The sequence below is a fragment of the Phaenicophaeus curvirostris genome, chromosome 1 (genome assembly GCF_032191515.1).
Source record: "Phaenicophaeus curvirostris isolate KB17595 chromosome 1, BPBGC_Pcur_1.0, whole genome shotgun sequence".
NCBI classification, from domain to species: domain Eukaryota; kingdom Metazoa; phylum Chordata; class Aves; order Cuculiformes; family Cuculidae; genus Phaenicophaeus; species Phaenicophaeus curvirostris.
The window spans coordinates 195,395,030-195,410,662 of NC_091392.1; the positions used below are offsets into that span (position 1 = coordinate 195,395,030).

Genomic DNA, 15,633 nt, shown 5'->3' on the forward strand with positions numbered 1-15,633 from the left:
ATTTACAGTCTGTTTTCTAAGAAATTATACAAAAAGCTATGTTAAAGATTTCAACTGCAGTGCACGGAGGGATTTTTCTGCTCGGTGCTACAAAGCACAGGAGTGATACTGCATATTCTGGACTGCCACCTACTGGCATTTGCTCTGCTAACTACTTACATAAAATATTTCTCAGAGTATCTTCCTAACAATTTTCCTTGAGCTGGTGAATTTATGCATGCCAGAGAACAGGCATTGGGTGCAGTTTGAATATGAAGCTTTGACCAGGGTGAATCAAGAAATCTGCTCAGGGCAGTTCCAAAAGGGAATAAAAAATTATGTTTTAGAAAAGCATGTTTCTAGAAGAAAGTATGTCTGCTGAATGAAAAGAAGGCAATGATGTGACCCATTTTCTGTTTGCTTTTACATCCAGAAAGAGGCATTTAACTGACCTTTGTTCTGATGCCACTTACACACCACAATTGATGAAACTGCAAATTATAGTTTCAGGATAGACTCAGAATTTATATTACCTAAATTATACCTGTCTGGAAAAGCATCTTAGCTAATTTTATGGCCAGACTTTAAATTTTAGTTCAGAACAAATAGCAAAAGGTCACAGATGATCATTTTCATTCCAGCCCCTTACGTTGGCATTTCTTCATCATGAGTTACCATATGTCTTATAGCATCTGGCTTCTGTTTAAGATGAATTCTGTTATTCAGACTGTTAATAAGGACTACACTGACAGATAAATGGAAAAAAAAATAGCACTCTAACCATTCATAAGCCTCATAACACTAGCAGTTGCATTAAATCCCACTGAAACAGGTAAACAGGATGAAGAGGAAATGTTCCTTTGTTTAGATATATGTGAGCTCATGTTTGAAGAAGATTTCCTGTCTGAATACCTGAAGAACCAGATTAGAAGGCAGCAGGTGATTCCTCTTTAGGACAAAACAGAGGTATATCCCCCGGGTCCTGGGGTGAGGATGAAAAGATGAGAGATTGCACGGCAAAGAAGCCAGAAGAAGATACACACCTAGGCAAAGTCCATAAAAATCAGAGCTAAGCAGAAATTCTACATGCATGTAGTTTCTGACCCATGTGCTCCACTTGGGTTAAGCTTCACCAGTCAAGGCACAGTTGCCTTCTCCATTCGTGCACTTCTAGGGACATAGGTCTGTGCATTCTTTCTAAACAAAGACATTACTAGAGTATCTCCCTCAGCCGCTGTTTTGCTTATAACAGAAATAAACTCTCTCAGTAACACAAAACAATATTAAAATCAGCATTGTAGCTACACTTTGTTTTTATAACTGTAAGTAAGTCTCTCTCTGTCACTACCTTTTCCTTCTTAGTGGGGATTCTTAAAAGAGACTTCCGAGAGGCACAGTCCTGACCTCAGTCCTTCTTAAATGCACAACCGTGACCCACTTGGTGAGCTTGTGCAGAAAATGTGCACATGAAACTCTCTGCTGAATAACTGCTTACAGCCACCAAGGGCACCTTAGCTGCTTTAACAGACTTTTTTAGACTAGACATAAGGAGGAATTTCTTCACAATGAGGTTGGTGAGGCACTGGAACAGGTTGCCCAGGGAAGTTGTGGATGTCCCATCCCTGGAGGTGTTCAAGGCCAGGCTGGATGGGGCCTTGGGCAGCCTGGTCTAGTGGGATTCCCCTGCCCATGGCAGGGGGATTGGAACTGGATGATCTTTAAGGTCCCTTCCAACCCAAACTATTCCATGATTCCATGATTCTATGATTCTATGATTCTATGATTCTATGATTCTATGATTCTATGATTCTATGACTAGGGTAGATTTCAGCTAATAGAGAAGTCTGTACAGATAATTTTCTCTGATAAGCTTTCTTACATCCTCAAAAAAAGGAGAATAATTAATTCATACGATTCATATTCAAAGGAAACATCATTTAAGAACTCCAAATTTTAAGAAATCTTTGTTATGTTATCAGCCCCATCATACATTTCCTGTGAATTTATGGTCAAAATGGTTAGAAAAGGATTCAACTTTTCTCTTTCCACTCATTCAAACATTAGCTAGGCAGCAAAGCAACTTGTATTTGGCTCTGTCTTTAGTAACTTCAGAGGCACATCCATGCCTCCAGGGTGTGATTCATTCCATCCTAATGCAGAAGCTGTGCATTTAGTTGAACACTCTTAATTTTGCTTCCCTTGCTAACTGCAGTCCAGAGACAGTTTCTGCATTGAATTTTTCACACATTTTATTTCATTACCTTAGTCAATGGAGAGAGTTAGACACCCCTAGAGGTAAGTACTCCTCTCCTATCAGACACCTGGCTTAGTAGGGGTGAATCACACTCAGGAGATGCCCCTCTCTCTATTGACTGCAGTCAATATTGACTCTGCAGAGGCTGTCCTAAAGTGTTGCTTCAATCTGGCAATTTGTACACAGCTGGAACTGGTGAATTGAATCTCCTATGCCTTTCCTTCATGAACAGAGTAGTTCGTGTTCTCTCATCCATTTCACAGCAGATATGATTGCTTTCACTCACCTTCTTGTTCATTGTTCAGGTCCATGAAATAGAAGTTCATCTCTAGGATGAACAAAGTCTGGAGGTTTCATTGTTATGTGTTTTCTGCCCTACAGTGTCTTATGTAATAATGACACCTATACTTTCTCCATACTGCTGCACTGGCAGGTAACATTGAATTTAGGCTCAGTGAGTTTTCAAAAGCATAAATGAGAACTCATACTTTAGTCCTCATGGTTTCAGATACAGACCAGTGAGATGTTTCAAAACACGCACTATAGAAGAGAGGTGTCTTCCATGAAATAACCCAGTTTATATTAAAACCCTACTTAGCAAATTTAAAAATTTAAATATGTTCTTGCAATAAACGTATTATATTGAGTATTTTCTTTGTTTCTTAAAAAATAATTAAAGTGCTTCTTTTGTTTAGTTTTATTTTTCTACAATTGCAACTTTACTAATAGAAAGTTTTTCATACAGGTAATTTGTACTCGGTCTGAAGAGTACAACAGTCAACAGGCTTTATGTAATGCCACAGGAGAGGGGCCTATACTGCGAAATCCTGGGAACAATGATAAGTCAAGAACCCCAAGGCTCCCATCTTCAGCTGAAGTTGAATTTTGCCTATCACTGACTCAGTATGAATCTGGACCCATGGATAAAATGGCAAATTACAGTTTCCGAAACACTTTGGAAGGTAACACAATTTATTCTATTATGCTATTTCCACCTGTAAATTTATTCTCTCTGGGGTTAGAGACTTTAAACTCTGTACTGTTCGAGCTGATTCCATAATTCCATAAACAAAAAAAAAGAAAAAAAAAAGAAAAATGGTATGCTTTCTCCTGGAACATTAACAGATAGAAATAACCACTTTAAAGGCATTTCATAAGAAAACAGAAACTGTAATCTAGATCAGACCCTAATTCCATCTATTAGGAAATATTGTCTCCCGCTATAGTCAGCATTAGGCACAGCAAAGAGATGTAACACTACATAAAAGGAGATCATCTAATAATCTCCTTACACATGATCATAACCATGTCCGTGTGGCTTACAGGTTTGCCCTGGAACACACTGTCTTCCAGAGACCAGGTATCACAAACAGGAGGGTTTGATGGCTTAAATAACCACTGTCAAAGGTATCAGAAAAAGTAGGTTTAATATGATGTTGTAAAATTGTCAATTTGAAAAGGAGATTCAGTGGAATTTACCACAATTGAAACAGTGACTTAATTAAAGATGCAAGAATGGCAAGGTTCACACAAAACTTACTGCACGTTTCCTAAATCAAGTCAAACACACAGGCACATACAAACATAAAGATATATGGATATACAGACACAGAGATGTTAACCTATGGCGAAAATTTCCCTCTTCTCATGTTTAGCGAATTAGTCACTTTTTAACACATTGCATTCCTCAGCGGGTGATTGCTGAGCCTTGAGAAGCCTGTCTTTGCCCTTGCACTCATTGACTTTAGCAAACAATCTTTGAACGTTTGTGAAATCTTACTTCTTCGTTGACATAGGATCATAGAATAGTTTAGGTTGGAAGGGACCACAAAGATCATCTAGTCCAACCTCCATGTGGTGAGCAGGGACATCTTCAACTAGATCAGGTTGCTCATAGCCCCATCCAACCTGACCCTGAGTGTTCCCAGGGATGGGGCTTCTACCACCTCTCTGGGCAACCAATAAAATAAAATTCTTCCTAATATCTAGTCTAAACTAGTCTTTTAGTTTAAAACCATTACCCTATTGCTACAGACCCTGCTAAAAAGTTTTTCCCCATCTTTCTTATAAACCCCCTTTAAATATTGCAAGGCCACAATAAGGTCTCCTCGGAGTCTTCTCCAAGCTGAACAATCTCACTTCTCTCAGCCTTTCTTCATAGGGGAAGTGTTTTAGGCCTTTGATAATTTTTGTGGTCCCAACAGGTCCATGTCCCTCTGTGCTCAGGGCTCCAGAGCTGGATGCTGTATTCCAGGTAAGGTGTCACCAGAATCGAATAAAGGGGCAAAATCACCTCCCTTGACCTTCTGGGTCATATCATAGTGCCATCTGCCAATGACACTTGAAGAGGGTCATGTTTTAATTTGAATAATGCAAATGATATTACATTCAAAAATATCTCTTCTAGATAAATTTTTCCTCCAACTGAGTTCTTTTGTTCTGTGTAACAAGTCTTCAGATGCTGAAGAGCATTTGTCTTTCTCCCAATGCAGGTTATCAAGCTCCAGTTCACCATTGTGGTCATTTGGAGCCTTTCAAATGCCGTTCAAGGCATATTACAGTTGCCACTAATAGGCTTTAATAGTAGATGTGATTTAGATAGTTATTCTAAGACATACAGCTTAGATAGCTACAGAAGTAGCATATATTATCTTGGTCATACTGTTGCATGGCTTCTAGATGCACAGAGCTAGCTCAAAGCAAGGGCAGAGAGTGCCTGTTACATCAGTCCATCCAGATATGCCCTCCTTGACATGCACCACAGCCCTTTCAGAGCATCCATAGGATTCATTCTATGGGATTTGAAAAGGGAAGAAAAGAGACTGAGCAGGTCTTTCTCTCCAGGAAGTGAAGGTGGACCTTTACAAGTCCTAGGATTCATGTGGAATGAGCTTTAGAAACTGTACACAGTGAGGAAAATCTCAGTAGGGTAAGGCTAAGGTAATGAATGTCCCCTTCTTAAATGCTCAGTAGACATGAAACTAAAAATAAAATCAAAACAACCTGACATTAGATCCTCTCTGTTCTAGGGGAAGTCCTGATAATAAAGTAACCGTGCTTGCTTGTAGTTCAGTCTCAGTGCAATTACCATACCTTTGCTGTCTAACTTAGATAACCTACCTAAAGGAGATCTCCAGTGCTCAAGAACTGATATGAAAGACAGTAAAAGTCTATGATGTGATGCTATTTTTTCTTTCTATAAGACCATTTCATTAAAGCCAGAGATAACAGGAGTGAAAGTGTGTCCACATCCTTTCATGATAAGGAGCTATTTTTGATCATGACTCTGTCTGAACATGAGCCAGATGTGGCTCAGTAGGCATTTATATATTACCATAGAGATGGAGCTTATATCATTAGACAGTGTTATTCTAGGAAAGCTTTTTTAATTTCTTTTCTTTTGAGGATACATATTTTACTAATCTGAATTATTTCAACACTTAATTTTACTGGAGTTACTCTAGATTTGCAAAAGATGACAAGAACAAGGTCAGTGACTGTGATTGAGTAGCTCCTGATTTATACCAATATGAGATTTACTCCTCAGTTTTAGTTCTATACTGGAAAACATCTGTCATCACCTAGAAGAACTGATAATGTACAAGAACTTCTGTGCAAAATTTTGTGCTCTTCGATGCTTAAGCACACTGGAACAAGGATGGCACATTTTTACCCCTTGAAGAGTCTGGAATCAGCATCTGTATGAACATATACCAATAACACAGGCTGAATCTGTTTGACTAATAGAAAATGCTGCTATAGAGATGTCACTGAAGAGCAACCACAACTGCCATAAATAGCAAAGTCCAATATTTTTCAATGAAACAACAGCCCACTGAGACTGAACACATGGGTTTCCCTCTCAATCAGGGGCAGAACAGTTTCTGCTCTGACTGAAAATCAACAGGTTAAAAAATATTTGTGCATTGCCCCTTGAAGTGGAAATAATTATTTTAAATAGTATTTGTTGAATAGTGACCCTAACTAGAGGACACTCTTGACTTCATTGGACACTTCATAGATACAAAAAGAGAAAGGAAAATCAATCTAGTTTATAAGCATTAGGTGAGAATAGAAATGGATTAGCTGACTGCAAATGAAATAATAGAGTTTCTTTTTTGTGCAGTTCAACTTTGGTGTGACAGCTTGCTACTTCCTCAGAATAAGAGATGACTGAAAAACCTAATTTCTTTTTCTTCATGAGAAAATCCCACATTTGAAATTATTTTATTCATGGCAATTTCAAATCAAACTTAGTGTCTTCTAAGTTTTGCACAAAAGAACTTTATTTTTTTTTAAGTCTAGAACTCTATCACTTTCATTATTAACAGATTAACTCATGACACATGGTGTCAAGTCAAGCCATATAATAACATTTCATTTTCTGTCACAATTATGTATTGTTACTACTCTTCTGTCAGGAAATAATGGAACAAAATATCAAACATTTCAAGATGTGATTTCATTTTAGTAGGACATTTTCCCTTCTTTCTGAAATAAGAGATTTTCATCTGGAAAAATTTTCTCAGTATTTTCACTGTGATCCATATAGCTAATGAAAAATGATTTCTCAAAATGTAGTTTGTTACAAACCTTCTAATTAAAAAAGTTTTAGCCTACAGCCAAATTCCTTACTCAGCTTAAACTTCACCCTCTGGATAAATTTTTGTTGCACATCGAGAAAGTGCTGTCAAATTGCAGAGGATCATTACTAGAGAACTAGAAATACTGTTCAGCCCAGAACACTGTAAAGCTCCACAGGAATCATTTTAAGAAAAAAAACCTGGATGGTGACATGGTCTAAATTAAATAATTAAAACCTTTCATTTACTGCAGCCCCCTAGACCAAATTCTGCAGATATTCAAGCTTCCTCACTCTAGAGAATGTAGTAATAAAATTGCTTTAGAAAACATGTAAGATTTAACCCTGAAAAAAATCCTATGAGATTGCCAATGGTGCAGAAACTCCACAAAAGTAAGCCAGAAGGGCGTCTCTGACTTCAAAGACAAGCAAGGATGTGGTCCTAAAATTCTTATATCTATACCTTCTTTGAAGTAGATGTATCTATCTGACTTGAACGTCTCTAAAATGTGAAATACTTATTAAAGAAAAAGAAATCATCCTCAGGGTGACCAGGCCTAACTACATTAGGCAGTTGGATTCAGACATATAATCATAGAATCACTTAAGTTGGAAAAGACCTTTAAGATCACTGAGACAAAACATAAGCCTAACACTGCCAAGTCCACCACTAAACAATGTCCATAAGCTCCCCATCTACACGTTTCTTAAATACCTCCAGAGATGGTGACTCAGCCACTTCCCTGGGCAGACTGTTCCAATGTTTGACAACCCTTCTGGTGATGAAATTTTTCCTAATATGTAATTTAAACCTCTTCTGGAACAATTAGAGGCCATTTCCTACCATCCTATCACTTGTTATTTGGGAAAAGAGACCAACACACAGCTCACCACAACCTCCTTTCAGGTAGTTGTAAAGGTTGATAAGGTCTCCCCTCAGCCTCCTTTTCTCCAGATGAAATGGCCCCAGTTCCTCCAGCCACTCCTCTTAAGTCTTGTGCTCCAGATCCTTCACCAGTTTTGTTGCCCTTCTCTGGAGATACTTTAGCACCTCAATGTTGTTCTTGTAGTGAAGGGCACAAAACTAAACACAGTATGCAAAGTGGGGACACACCAATGCTGAGTACAGGGGGACAATCACCTCCCTACCCCTGCTGGCTAACACTACTTGCTTTCAATATATAAAGCTTTGCACTTCACTGATTGTACATGGACTCCTGTGTTCTCAGCTATTAGATTGTCAAATCCACAGTCAGTATGATTAGATACTCTACTAAAATAAGGACATGCACCTGACACAACCGCATGTTCAATGAGAACCACATATATATCATCCTAAAATCTGTCAGGCAGCCTTGATTTTGAGCAGAATCATTAGCTCTTCCTACAATAAACTTTGGGCTAAAGTTTATTGTATCTGATTTAGTTTGGCCTGGCTCCAGCAAATCTACTTCAAATCCGCTAAATCACTGTTGCTGATTTACAGGGCAAAGACAGATCAGGCAGATCTCTTAAAAATGTGATTGTTCTTTTATTGAAATCACAGGTAAAACTTGCATTCACTTCAGTGATGTATGCCCTAGTGGTTATTTCTAATGCACCATAATTAAGTGAGGGTTTAAGAGGATATTATTATACTGACTTGAGGATTTAACAGCTCACTGTCACCAGGGACAGTCCTGCTTCTTAACGCAATCTCCACCAACCAAGACAGTCACTTTCCCTCCTCTTTTTGGTACCAGCACTAGTTCTCATCTAGGAGATGGCATGTGTGACCTCTTCTCCAATACCATATTTCAGGAACTCTCCAAAACTACAACACTCCAGAGACTTTCATACTGCAAGTCTGACTGTGGAATATTATTATTAGCCAAATCCTTTTGTAAATACTAGAGGCTGTATTGACTCCTATCAACAAAAAATTGTGTTCTGTAGACATAAACTATATTGAATGACTATTATATGATGAAATACAATAGCCTATTTTATCTTAGGAACTTTTAAGTATCAAGATCAAAAATGAAATTTTTGACCCCGTGCAGGAGTCTGTACTAGGACAAGTGCTGTTTAATATCTTCATTAATGATATTGACAGCGAGACTGAGTGCACCCTCAGCAAGTCTGCAGGTGATACCAAGTTGAATGGTGCAGTTGCCACAGTGGAAGGAAAGGATGTCACCCAGAGGGAACTGAACAGGCTGGAGAAGTGAGCCTCTGAGAACCTCATGAGGTTCAACAAGGCTAAATGCAAGGTTCTGTACCTGCATCAAGGCAATGCCCAATTTCAATACAGGATGGGGGATGATGTGATTAAGAGCTGCTCTGCAGAGAAAGATTTGGAGGTACTGGTCAATGAGAAGCTCAACATGACCCAGCAATGTGTGCTCACAGCCCAGAAGGCCAACCAGATCCTGGGATGCATCAAAAGAAGCATGGCCAGCAGGTTAAGAGAGGTGATTCTGCCCCTCTATTCCTCTCTTGTGAGACCTCATCTGGAGTATTGTGTCCAATTCTGGAATCCTCGACATAAGAAGGATATGGAACTGTTGGAACAGGTCCAGAGGAGGGCTACAAAGATGATCGGAGGGCTGGAGCACCTCCCATATGAGGACAGGCTGAGAGATCTGGGCTTGTTCAGCCTGGAGATGAGAAGGCTCCGAGGAGATATTAGAGCGACCTTCCAGTACCTGGAGGGGCCTACAAGAAAGGTGGGGAGAGACTATTCACAAAGGCTTGTGGTGATTGGATAAGGGGTAATAGGTATAAACTGGAGAGGGACAGATTTAGACTAGATGTAAGGAAGAATTTCTTCACCATGAGAGTGGTGAGGCACTGGCACAGGTTGCCAAGGGTTGTTGTGGATGCCCCATCCCTGGAGGTGTTCAGGGCCAGGTTGGATGGGGCCTTGGGCAGCCTGATCTGGTGGGATGTCCCTGCCCATGGCAGAGGAGTTGGAACTAGATGATCTTTAAGGTCCCTTCCAACCCTAACTATTCCATGATTCTATAAAGTGAATACATTTTCTCAACATGAATAAATGTACACTCATAAACGTCTGCAGGGATTATGTTGCCTTTTAATAGCCAGACACAATGGACAAAGAAATTTTAAAATACAAAGCAATTAAGCAGTACATTTGCTGACATGCTGCATTAGCTACTTGGCAGGAGTTTTAATTTAGCTTATTCTAATTTCATCTTTGCTATGCCTTTGAAATATATTAGCAGTCCTCTATGGGTTTTCCTTAGCCCTTGTCTAGAAAGCCGAACAGAAATGAAGAGAAAATAGGTACTTTGATCTTCAGTCTTACTGGAAATAGACTTATATGTGTTGTTGTATCAGCATATGATTTCCTCTTGAATATACAGGCTTTGCTGATCCAAGGACTGCAATATCAAACATATCTCAAAGTGGTTTGCATAATGCACTTCACATCTACATGAATGGCTCCATGTCCCAAGTACAAGGCTCAGCAAATGATCCTATCTTTGTACTACACCATGCATTTGTTGACAGGTGAGTTTAATTCTCCTTAGTAAATCTAATTTATTTTGTGTTTTTACAGTGTGTTATTCACTTACACTTCAAAACTGCAAATATTTTACATGTCTTCACATGCACAGCATTTTCAGAAATGTGGAATTAAGCTCTGCTATTATTTGACAATAAATGTCTTTCCCAACTGTCTGTATGTACAGTGGAATAAATATAACTTGAAAAGTTGACAAATGCATTCAGCTTTTATTACCAAGGTAAAAATAGTTCTTTGATGATGTCATATGATTAATATATATGGACGTGCACATCAGGAAGTTTGGACCAAAAGTGCATGACTCATTTTAACAAGACTGTAATCAGTTGGAGCAATTCGTTTACATTCTAAATGTCAATACTGTTTTAATTTCTATTCCATAAGGAAAATCCAAGTGTGCTATATAAAGCAGAAAAAAAAATCTGTATTTCAGTGTGACAAACAATACTGTGACATTCTTTTGATGAAAGAGAAGAGTACAGCTGTGCAGAATGAAAGGAAAACAAACAGAAGGATATCATGCCTATTGATAAGAAAGGGTAGGGAGCACAGTTTTGCAAGACAAGACTGAAATTGCTGTGTTAAGAACAGCATTCCCAGATTTAATGGTGACCTTAGAAATTTCTGTGTAGCTATAATATATGTGAATGGCTGCAAACCATTTACTGTGGGCTGCATTACACCAAACTGTGATGAGTAAAGAGCTGTAAAAAAGTTAGCTAAGCAAAGGACAGTAAAAGCCACACAAACAACACTTCTTCTGGAGCAGTTTAAATTTTCTTACCAAGCTTCCTCTACTTTCCCACCACGAACTGACTGTCACTTGGCCACCACAATGCTTTGAACAAAAGAACTATTACCTTCTACAAACTTTCAGGACTTCTTAATAGATTTATATGTGCAGAAACCTACTGACTGAGACTCTGCCTGCACACGGCAAGGCACTTGTTTATATGAAAACCAAAATGGTTTCTTTATTTGGGTCACTGAGGCATGCAGCACAGAAGAGATGCAGATTACATCTTGCATACTTCATCTTGCAGTGAAGTTCTTTACTTTCAGGCAGTTCACACCAAAACTCTTATATAAAACTTTATTATAATTAAATGAATAGCTAGTCAACATAAAAGACAAATTTGAAGTTGGGCTTTTTCTCCTTATTTTAGATATTAAATGAGCCTAACGGTTGTATTGTTTATACCTCATCCATCCTGAAATAGGATATCAAGACTTAGCAGGTCACTCAGGCATCAGTGGAATGGTTCCTTCAAAGGCTGACCCACCTATCTTCTGCTCCTAATATCATAGGTTATAATTAGCCTTCTGGAGGCGTCAGTTTTGAAATTCTTCTCTGTGCAAAGCTTTTCTTCAGAACATTTGAAAAGTTAAACTGTGTAGCTTAGCTGTGTTTAGCATCTCTACCCATTGCCTGCTTGATGGGATGGATGCACAAGGGTTTCAGGTGTGGTTATAAATTTCGAAACTGGCACCTGGAAATTAACCTTCCAATATCTGGGCTATAAAAAAAGGGATCAATCGAACAATCAGAGAAAAAGAATACAGAAGGGAAAGTATTATGCTCTGCATTATCGAAAGAATTGTTTTCCTTCGACAGTCACACCTACATATCTCTTAGCTCCCACTCACTGAAGGGCTTAAGTAGCACCTTGGGCATCAAGCTGACCACTCCCACAAAGGAGTTTCAGTCATAGTCATTATGATCCCGTGGAAATATTTTTCATGTAGTTGTTATTCGTTTTAGAAGGCAAAATTATCTTCAAGGATGATATCATTAAATCCTACCAGTGTTTAGGAAACTGCACAGGCTCTGTGGGGGCAATACAGATAACCACGATGCAGCCTCATCCTGCCTGTGGCACGAAGAACATTACCAGTGCTCTGTAGTTGTTGTGTATTTGGTCTTTAGTACACATGGATGCAAAAACTAATAACAATTCTTCCTTTTGTATAAGTGACAGAAATGCATTAGCATGATTAGGGTTACTTAGCAGCCTTATCCATGACAGATTAATCATGCTTTTAGTTATAATTAATAAGTAGGTGACTGATAGGTACGTACAGTACCTTTTGAAAAACCTGTTCCTCCTCTACTTAGACTTTAAATATGAAGGGTTGTGAAGGTGTTCTTTTTCTGAGGCAAGCAAGAATACAAAGAATACAGAAAATGGGAGAAACACTCTCCACAGCAGCAGAAGCACTTCTTTTGTTCTTATCAACTTTTCTCATTTGGGCAGAACACATTTTGAGCCAATTGCTATCACTACATCAGGCCAATGGATTTTTAACTAGCTTTTAAACTAAATCTTCTGCCAAGGACAGCATCTCTTCCAGGCCTTGGTGAGGACATGGAGAGCTGTGAGATGAGGGTTTACTGGCAAACGTAGTAAAACCACTGAACACCAGCAACCACAAGTTGTCTGGGTCTTGCAAAGACAGGGAATGTCTCTATGTCAAGAAATCAAGAATGGTCCAGCACTGTGAGCATCCATATAAGACCCAGAAGAGGGATTCCTCACTCCACTGCAAATTTCTTTGGTGAAACTGAGTGCGTAGTTTGTTCTAACAAACTCTCATCTCCTAGAGATGTGTTTCCTTCCCATTTATTTCAACAAGGCTTTTGAAGGAGCTGTTGATCTGGGCTTCAGCTAACCCATCTGTAAAGTGGGTGATATTAGGTGCCTACGCAACAGGGACGCTGTCAGGGTAAATGCATTAACGACTGTGAAATGCTCAGTTACGACCATAATAGGAGTGACAGAAATAAGGCAATAGATCATTGGAACTGATTTTTACATAGAAACATATGGTACAGGGGAGGATAAACAAGTGTATACGGAGTCTGCTGACAGGTGTGAGCCAAACATTAGGAGCTGCTTTCCAAACTGAGCAACAGTCAGCCTCCCATCTGCTGCCCCCTACCCTTTCCTACCCAGTCCTGATGTACAAAATGAAGTTGGATAGAGCAGAGGTGTAGTTAAGAAGATCTCTCAGGTGAAAAGCAAAGCATTTACTGACAGACACTCCCCGTTTTTTAAGTTATTCTCTTTCAGCAGTGCGGAAGAATGAAGGTACCCAGGCAACAGCTTTCTTAGCAAAGATAAATCAAGCTCCTTGTCTTCTTATTTGCTAGCTGGAATACCTAAAGATCAGATGTCAGTGTCTGGTAAAAGCAGGTGACCACCCTGAAAATTATTAATTCCTAACTGAATAATTTAAAGGAAAAAAAAAGAAAAAAGATGGAACAAAATATACACTCAGCAAAAATGAGAGCTTTTTTAGCTCTGTGCAGCATTTCTTTTAATTACAAATCTCTTTGCTATTCAGATACACTCTACAGTCAGCACAAGGGAATAACAAGGGAGGAGCCAACCCACTCAAGCTGGAAGAAGCAGCTGCATAAGCAGTGAAAGCAAGGGTCCACAGTCCCATTTGAGCTCACTAGGGTGATTTCTCTGCTCTGAAAAAGGAACTCTTTCTTCTTTGTCAACTTTTCTGCCCATCCATCCATCCCTATAGACAGAGAGTATCTTCATCTGCTCTCCCTGCACTTCTGCCCTTTGAATGTTTCTTGAATCTTTCTTCATATTTGTTCTGTATCTGTCCCTTCCTTGGGTCTCTTCCAACCTGGTTATTCTATGATTCTATGATTCTATCCCACCCCAACAGTTATCCTTGCAAACTGCAAGGAAAACTAAATGGCAATGGGGAAAAAAATTTTCATTAAATGTCTCCATACTACTTTATGCTAGTACATACATTATGTCATGTATATTACAGCTAATGTAATACACCCCAATTCTCATCTCACTTCTAAGTTCTGTAGCAATGGACAGGGTTTATTACAATAGTGTGTCTGACTTTCAAAAGTCCTGATATTAGGACAAACAATTTGGATCTGATTTTCTAGAAACACACAATAAGTTATAGACTTCCAGTCTCTTGTATCTTTAAAGTCTAAACTATTAAACTATTATTAACCTATTTGTAGAGCTACACTCAGATTTTTAGTTCTAGTGGTGCCACCACTACAGGACCTTTTTCTCCATCTTTCATGAGCAATCACACAGCTCAGAATACTATTGCAACCATCATTGCATCATCTCTGTTTATGTCTTTTCTTTGCTCTCTGTCACATCAGATGAACTAATGGTCTCTATTTTCAAGCCTTCTCATTGCCCATCCCCAAATCACCCCTTATTCATTGCTATGGAACACAATCACCCCTCCAACAAGTTTGTGATATCAGTCTCTCTCTTACATTTTCTTGGCATTCAGTCAAGTCCCTCCATAATCCTCCTGGCTGGGACTAGTTCACCCTACACATCCACAAATTCAGTCACAATTCCTTCTTTCAACATGACACTTTCAGAAAAGTTCAGACACTAGTAAGCTAAAACCTTCCCTTTGTGGGTGGACAGTTGTGGTCCCACTGCATGGTTGCCTATTCCTGCTCCCATCTGTTTGTATCAATCTGTCGTCCCTTGTACGATGTGTAAATTATAAGCTCTGACTGTATAATTGCTCTGGTCTGTGCAGGGTGTCCAGTATATTCTTAGCCTCTGACTATGGCTCTTAGGTATCAAAACAATGTGAACAACAGGAGATAGGAATTGCTTCATTACAGAATCAACAATGACAATAAACAGCTGGACATCCCTAAGCTGATCTTCTTGGTTCAGTTACTCTTAGCTTGCCATCTTGTACCAAAGTGACAAAAACTTAAAGAGTGGAGGTCTGCGTATATTTGTGTGTGTGCACATGAAGTGGGCTAAAAGTAATCAAAGTCAAGTATAAGGTTCCATAGGAAATGGAAAGGCTTTCATTTACTGCTGCTCACATACATGGACATTTCCAAGCAGGTGAAGGAGAAATTCTCCAATTTCAGAGTCCAATGAAAATGCCACAAATTCTGCCTAATGGAGGCAAAAGTCTCCATGTTGTTCAGCAACATCAGTCACCATAAACTCTTCTGCAGGATACTAAAATAACCCCTTCTGCTTCAGGGTCAGTATGGAGCTGGGAGCTTTGGGAAATGCCTTATCTGAAGATCTAACAGTGAAACATTCTTTATTGCAATACTTATCAGTAAAGTGTTAAACTGAAAAGCATGTACAGAGCCATCTGTTCAAAAATATATTTGAACTTTGAGTCTACACATGCTAATGTGCATGCCAGCACCACACCATTCCCTAAGCCAACTTCATGGACCCTTGCAGCATTCTCATGCCAGTCTCTTCTCCTTCCACTCTGCAAAAAAAAAAAGAA

At 39.1% G+C, this 15,633-nt stretch overlaps 1 protein-coding gene across 1 annotated transcript in view; it reads left to right on the top strand.

Moving 5' to 3' along the window:
* Positions 1-15,633, top strand: part of TYR (tyrosinase) — a 43,197-nt gene that overhangs the window by 7,142 nt on the left and 20,422 nt on the right. Inside the window, exons 2-3 of the mRNA XM_069883346.1 lie at positions 2,979-3,195; positions 10,184-10,331. Coding sequence (XP_069739447.1) covers positions 2,979-3,195; positions 10,184-10,331 — 365 coding nt within the window. The remainder of the gene's footprint in view (positions 1-2,978; positions 3,196-10,183; positions 10,332-15,633) is intronic.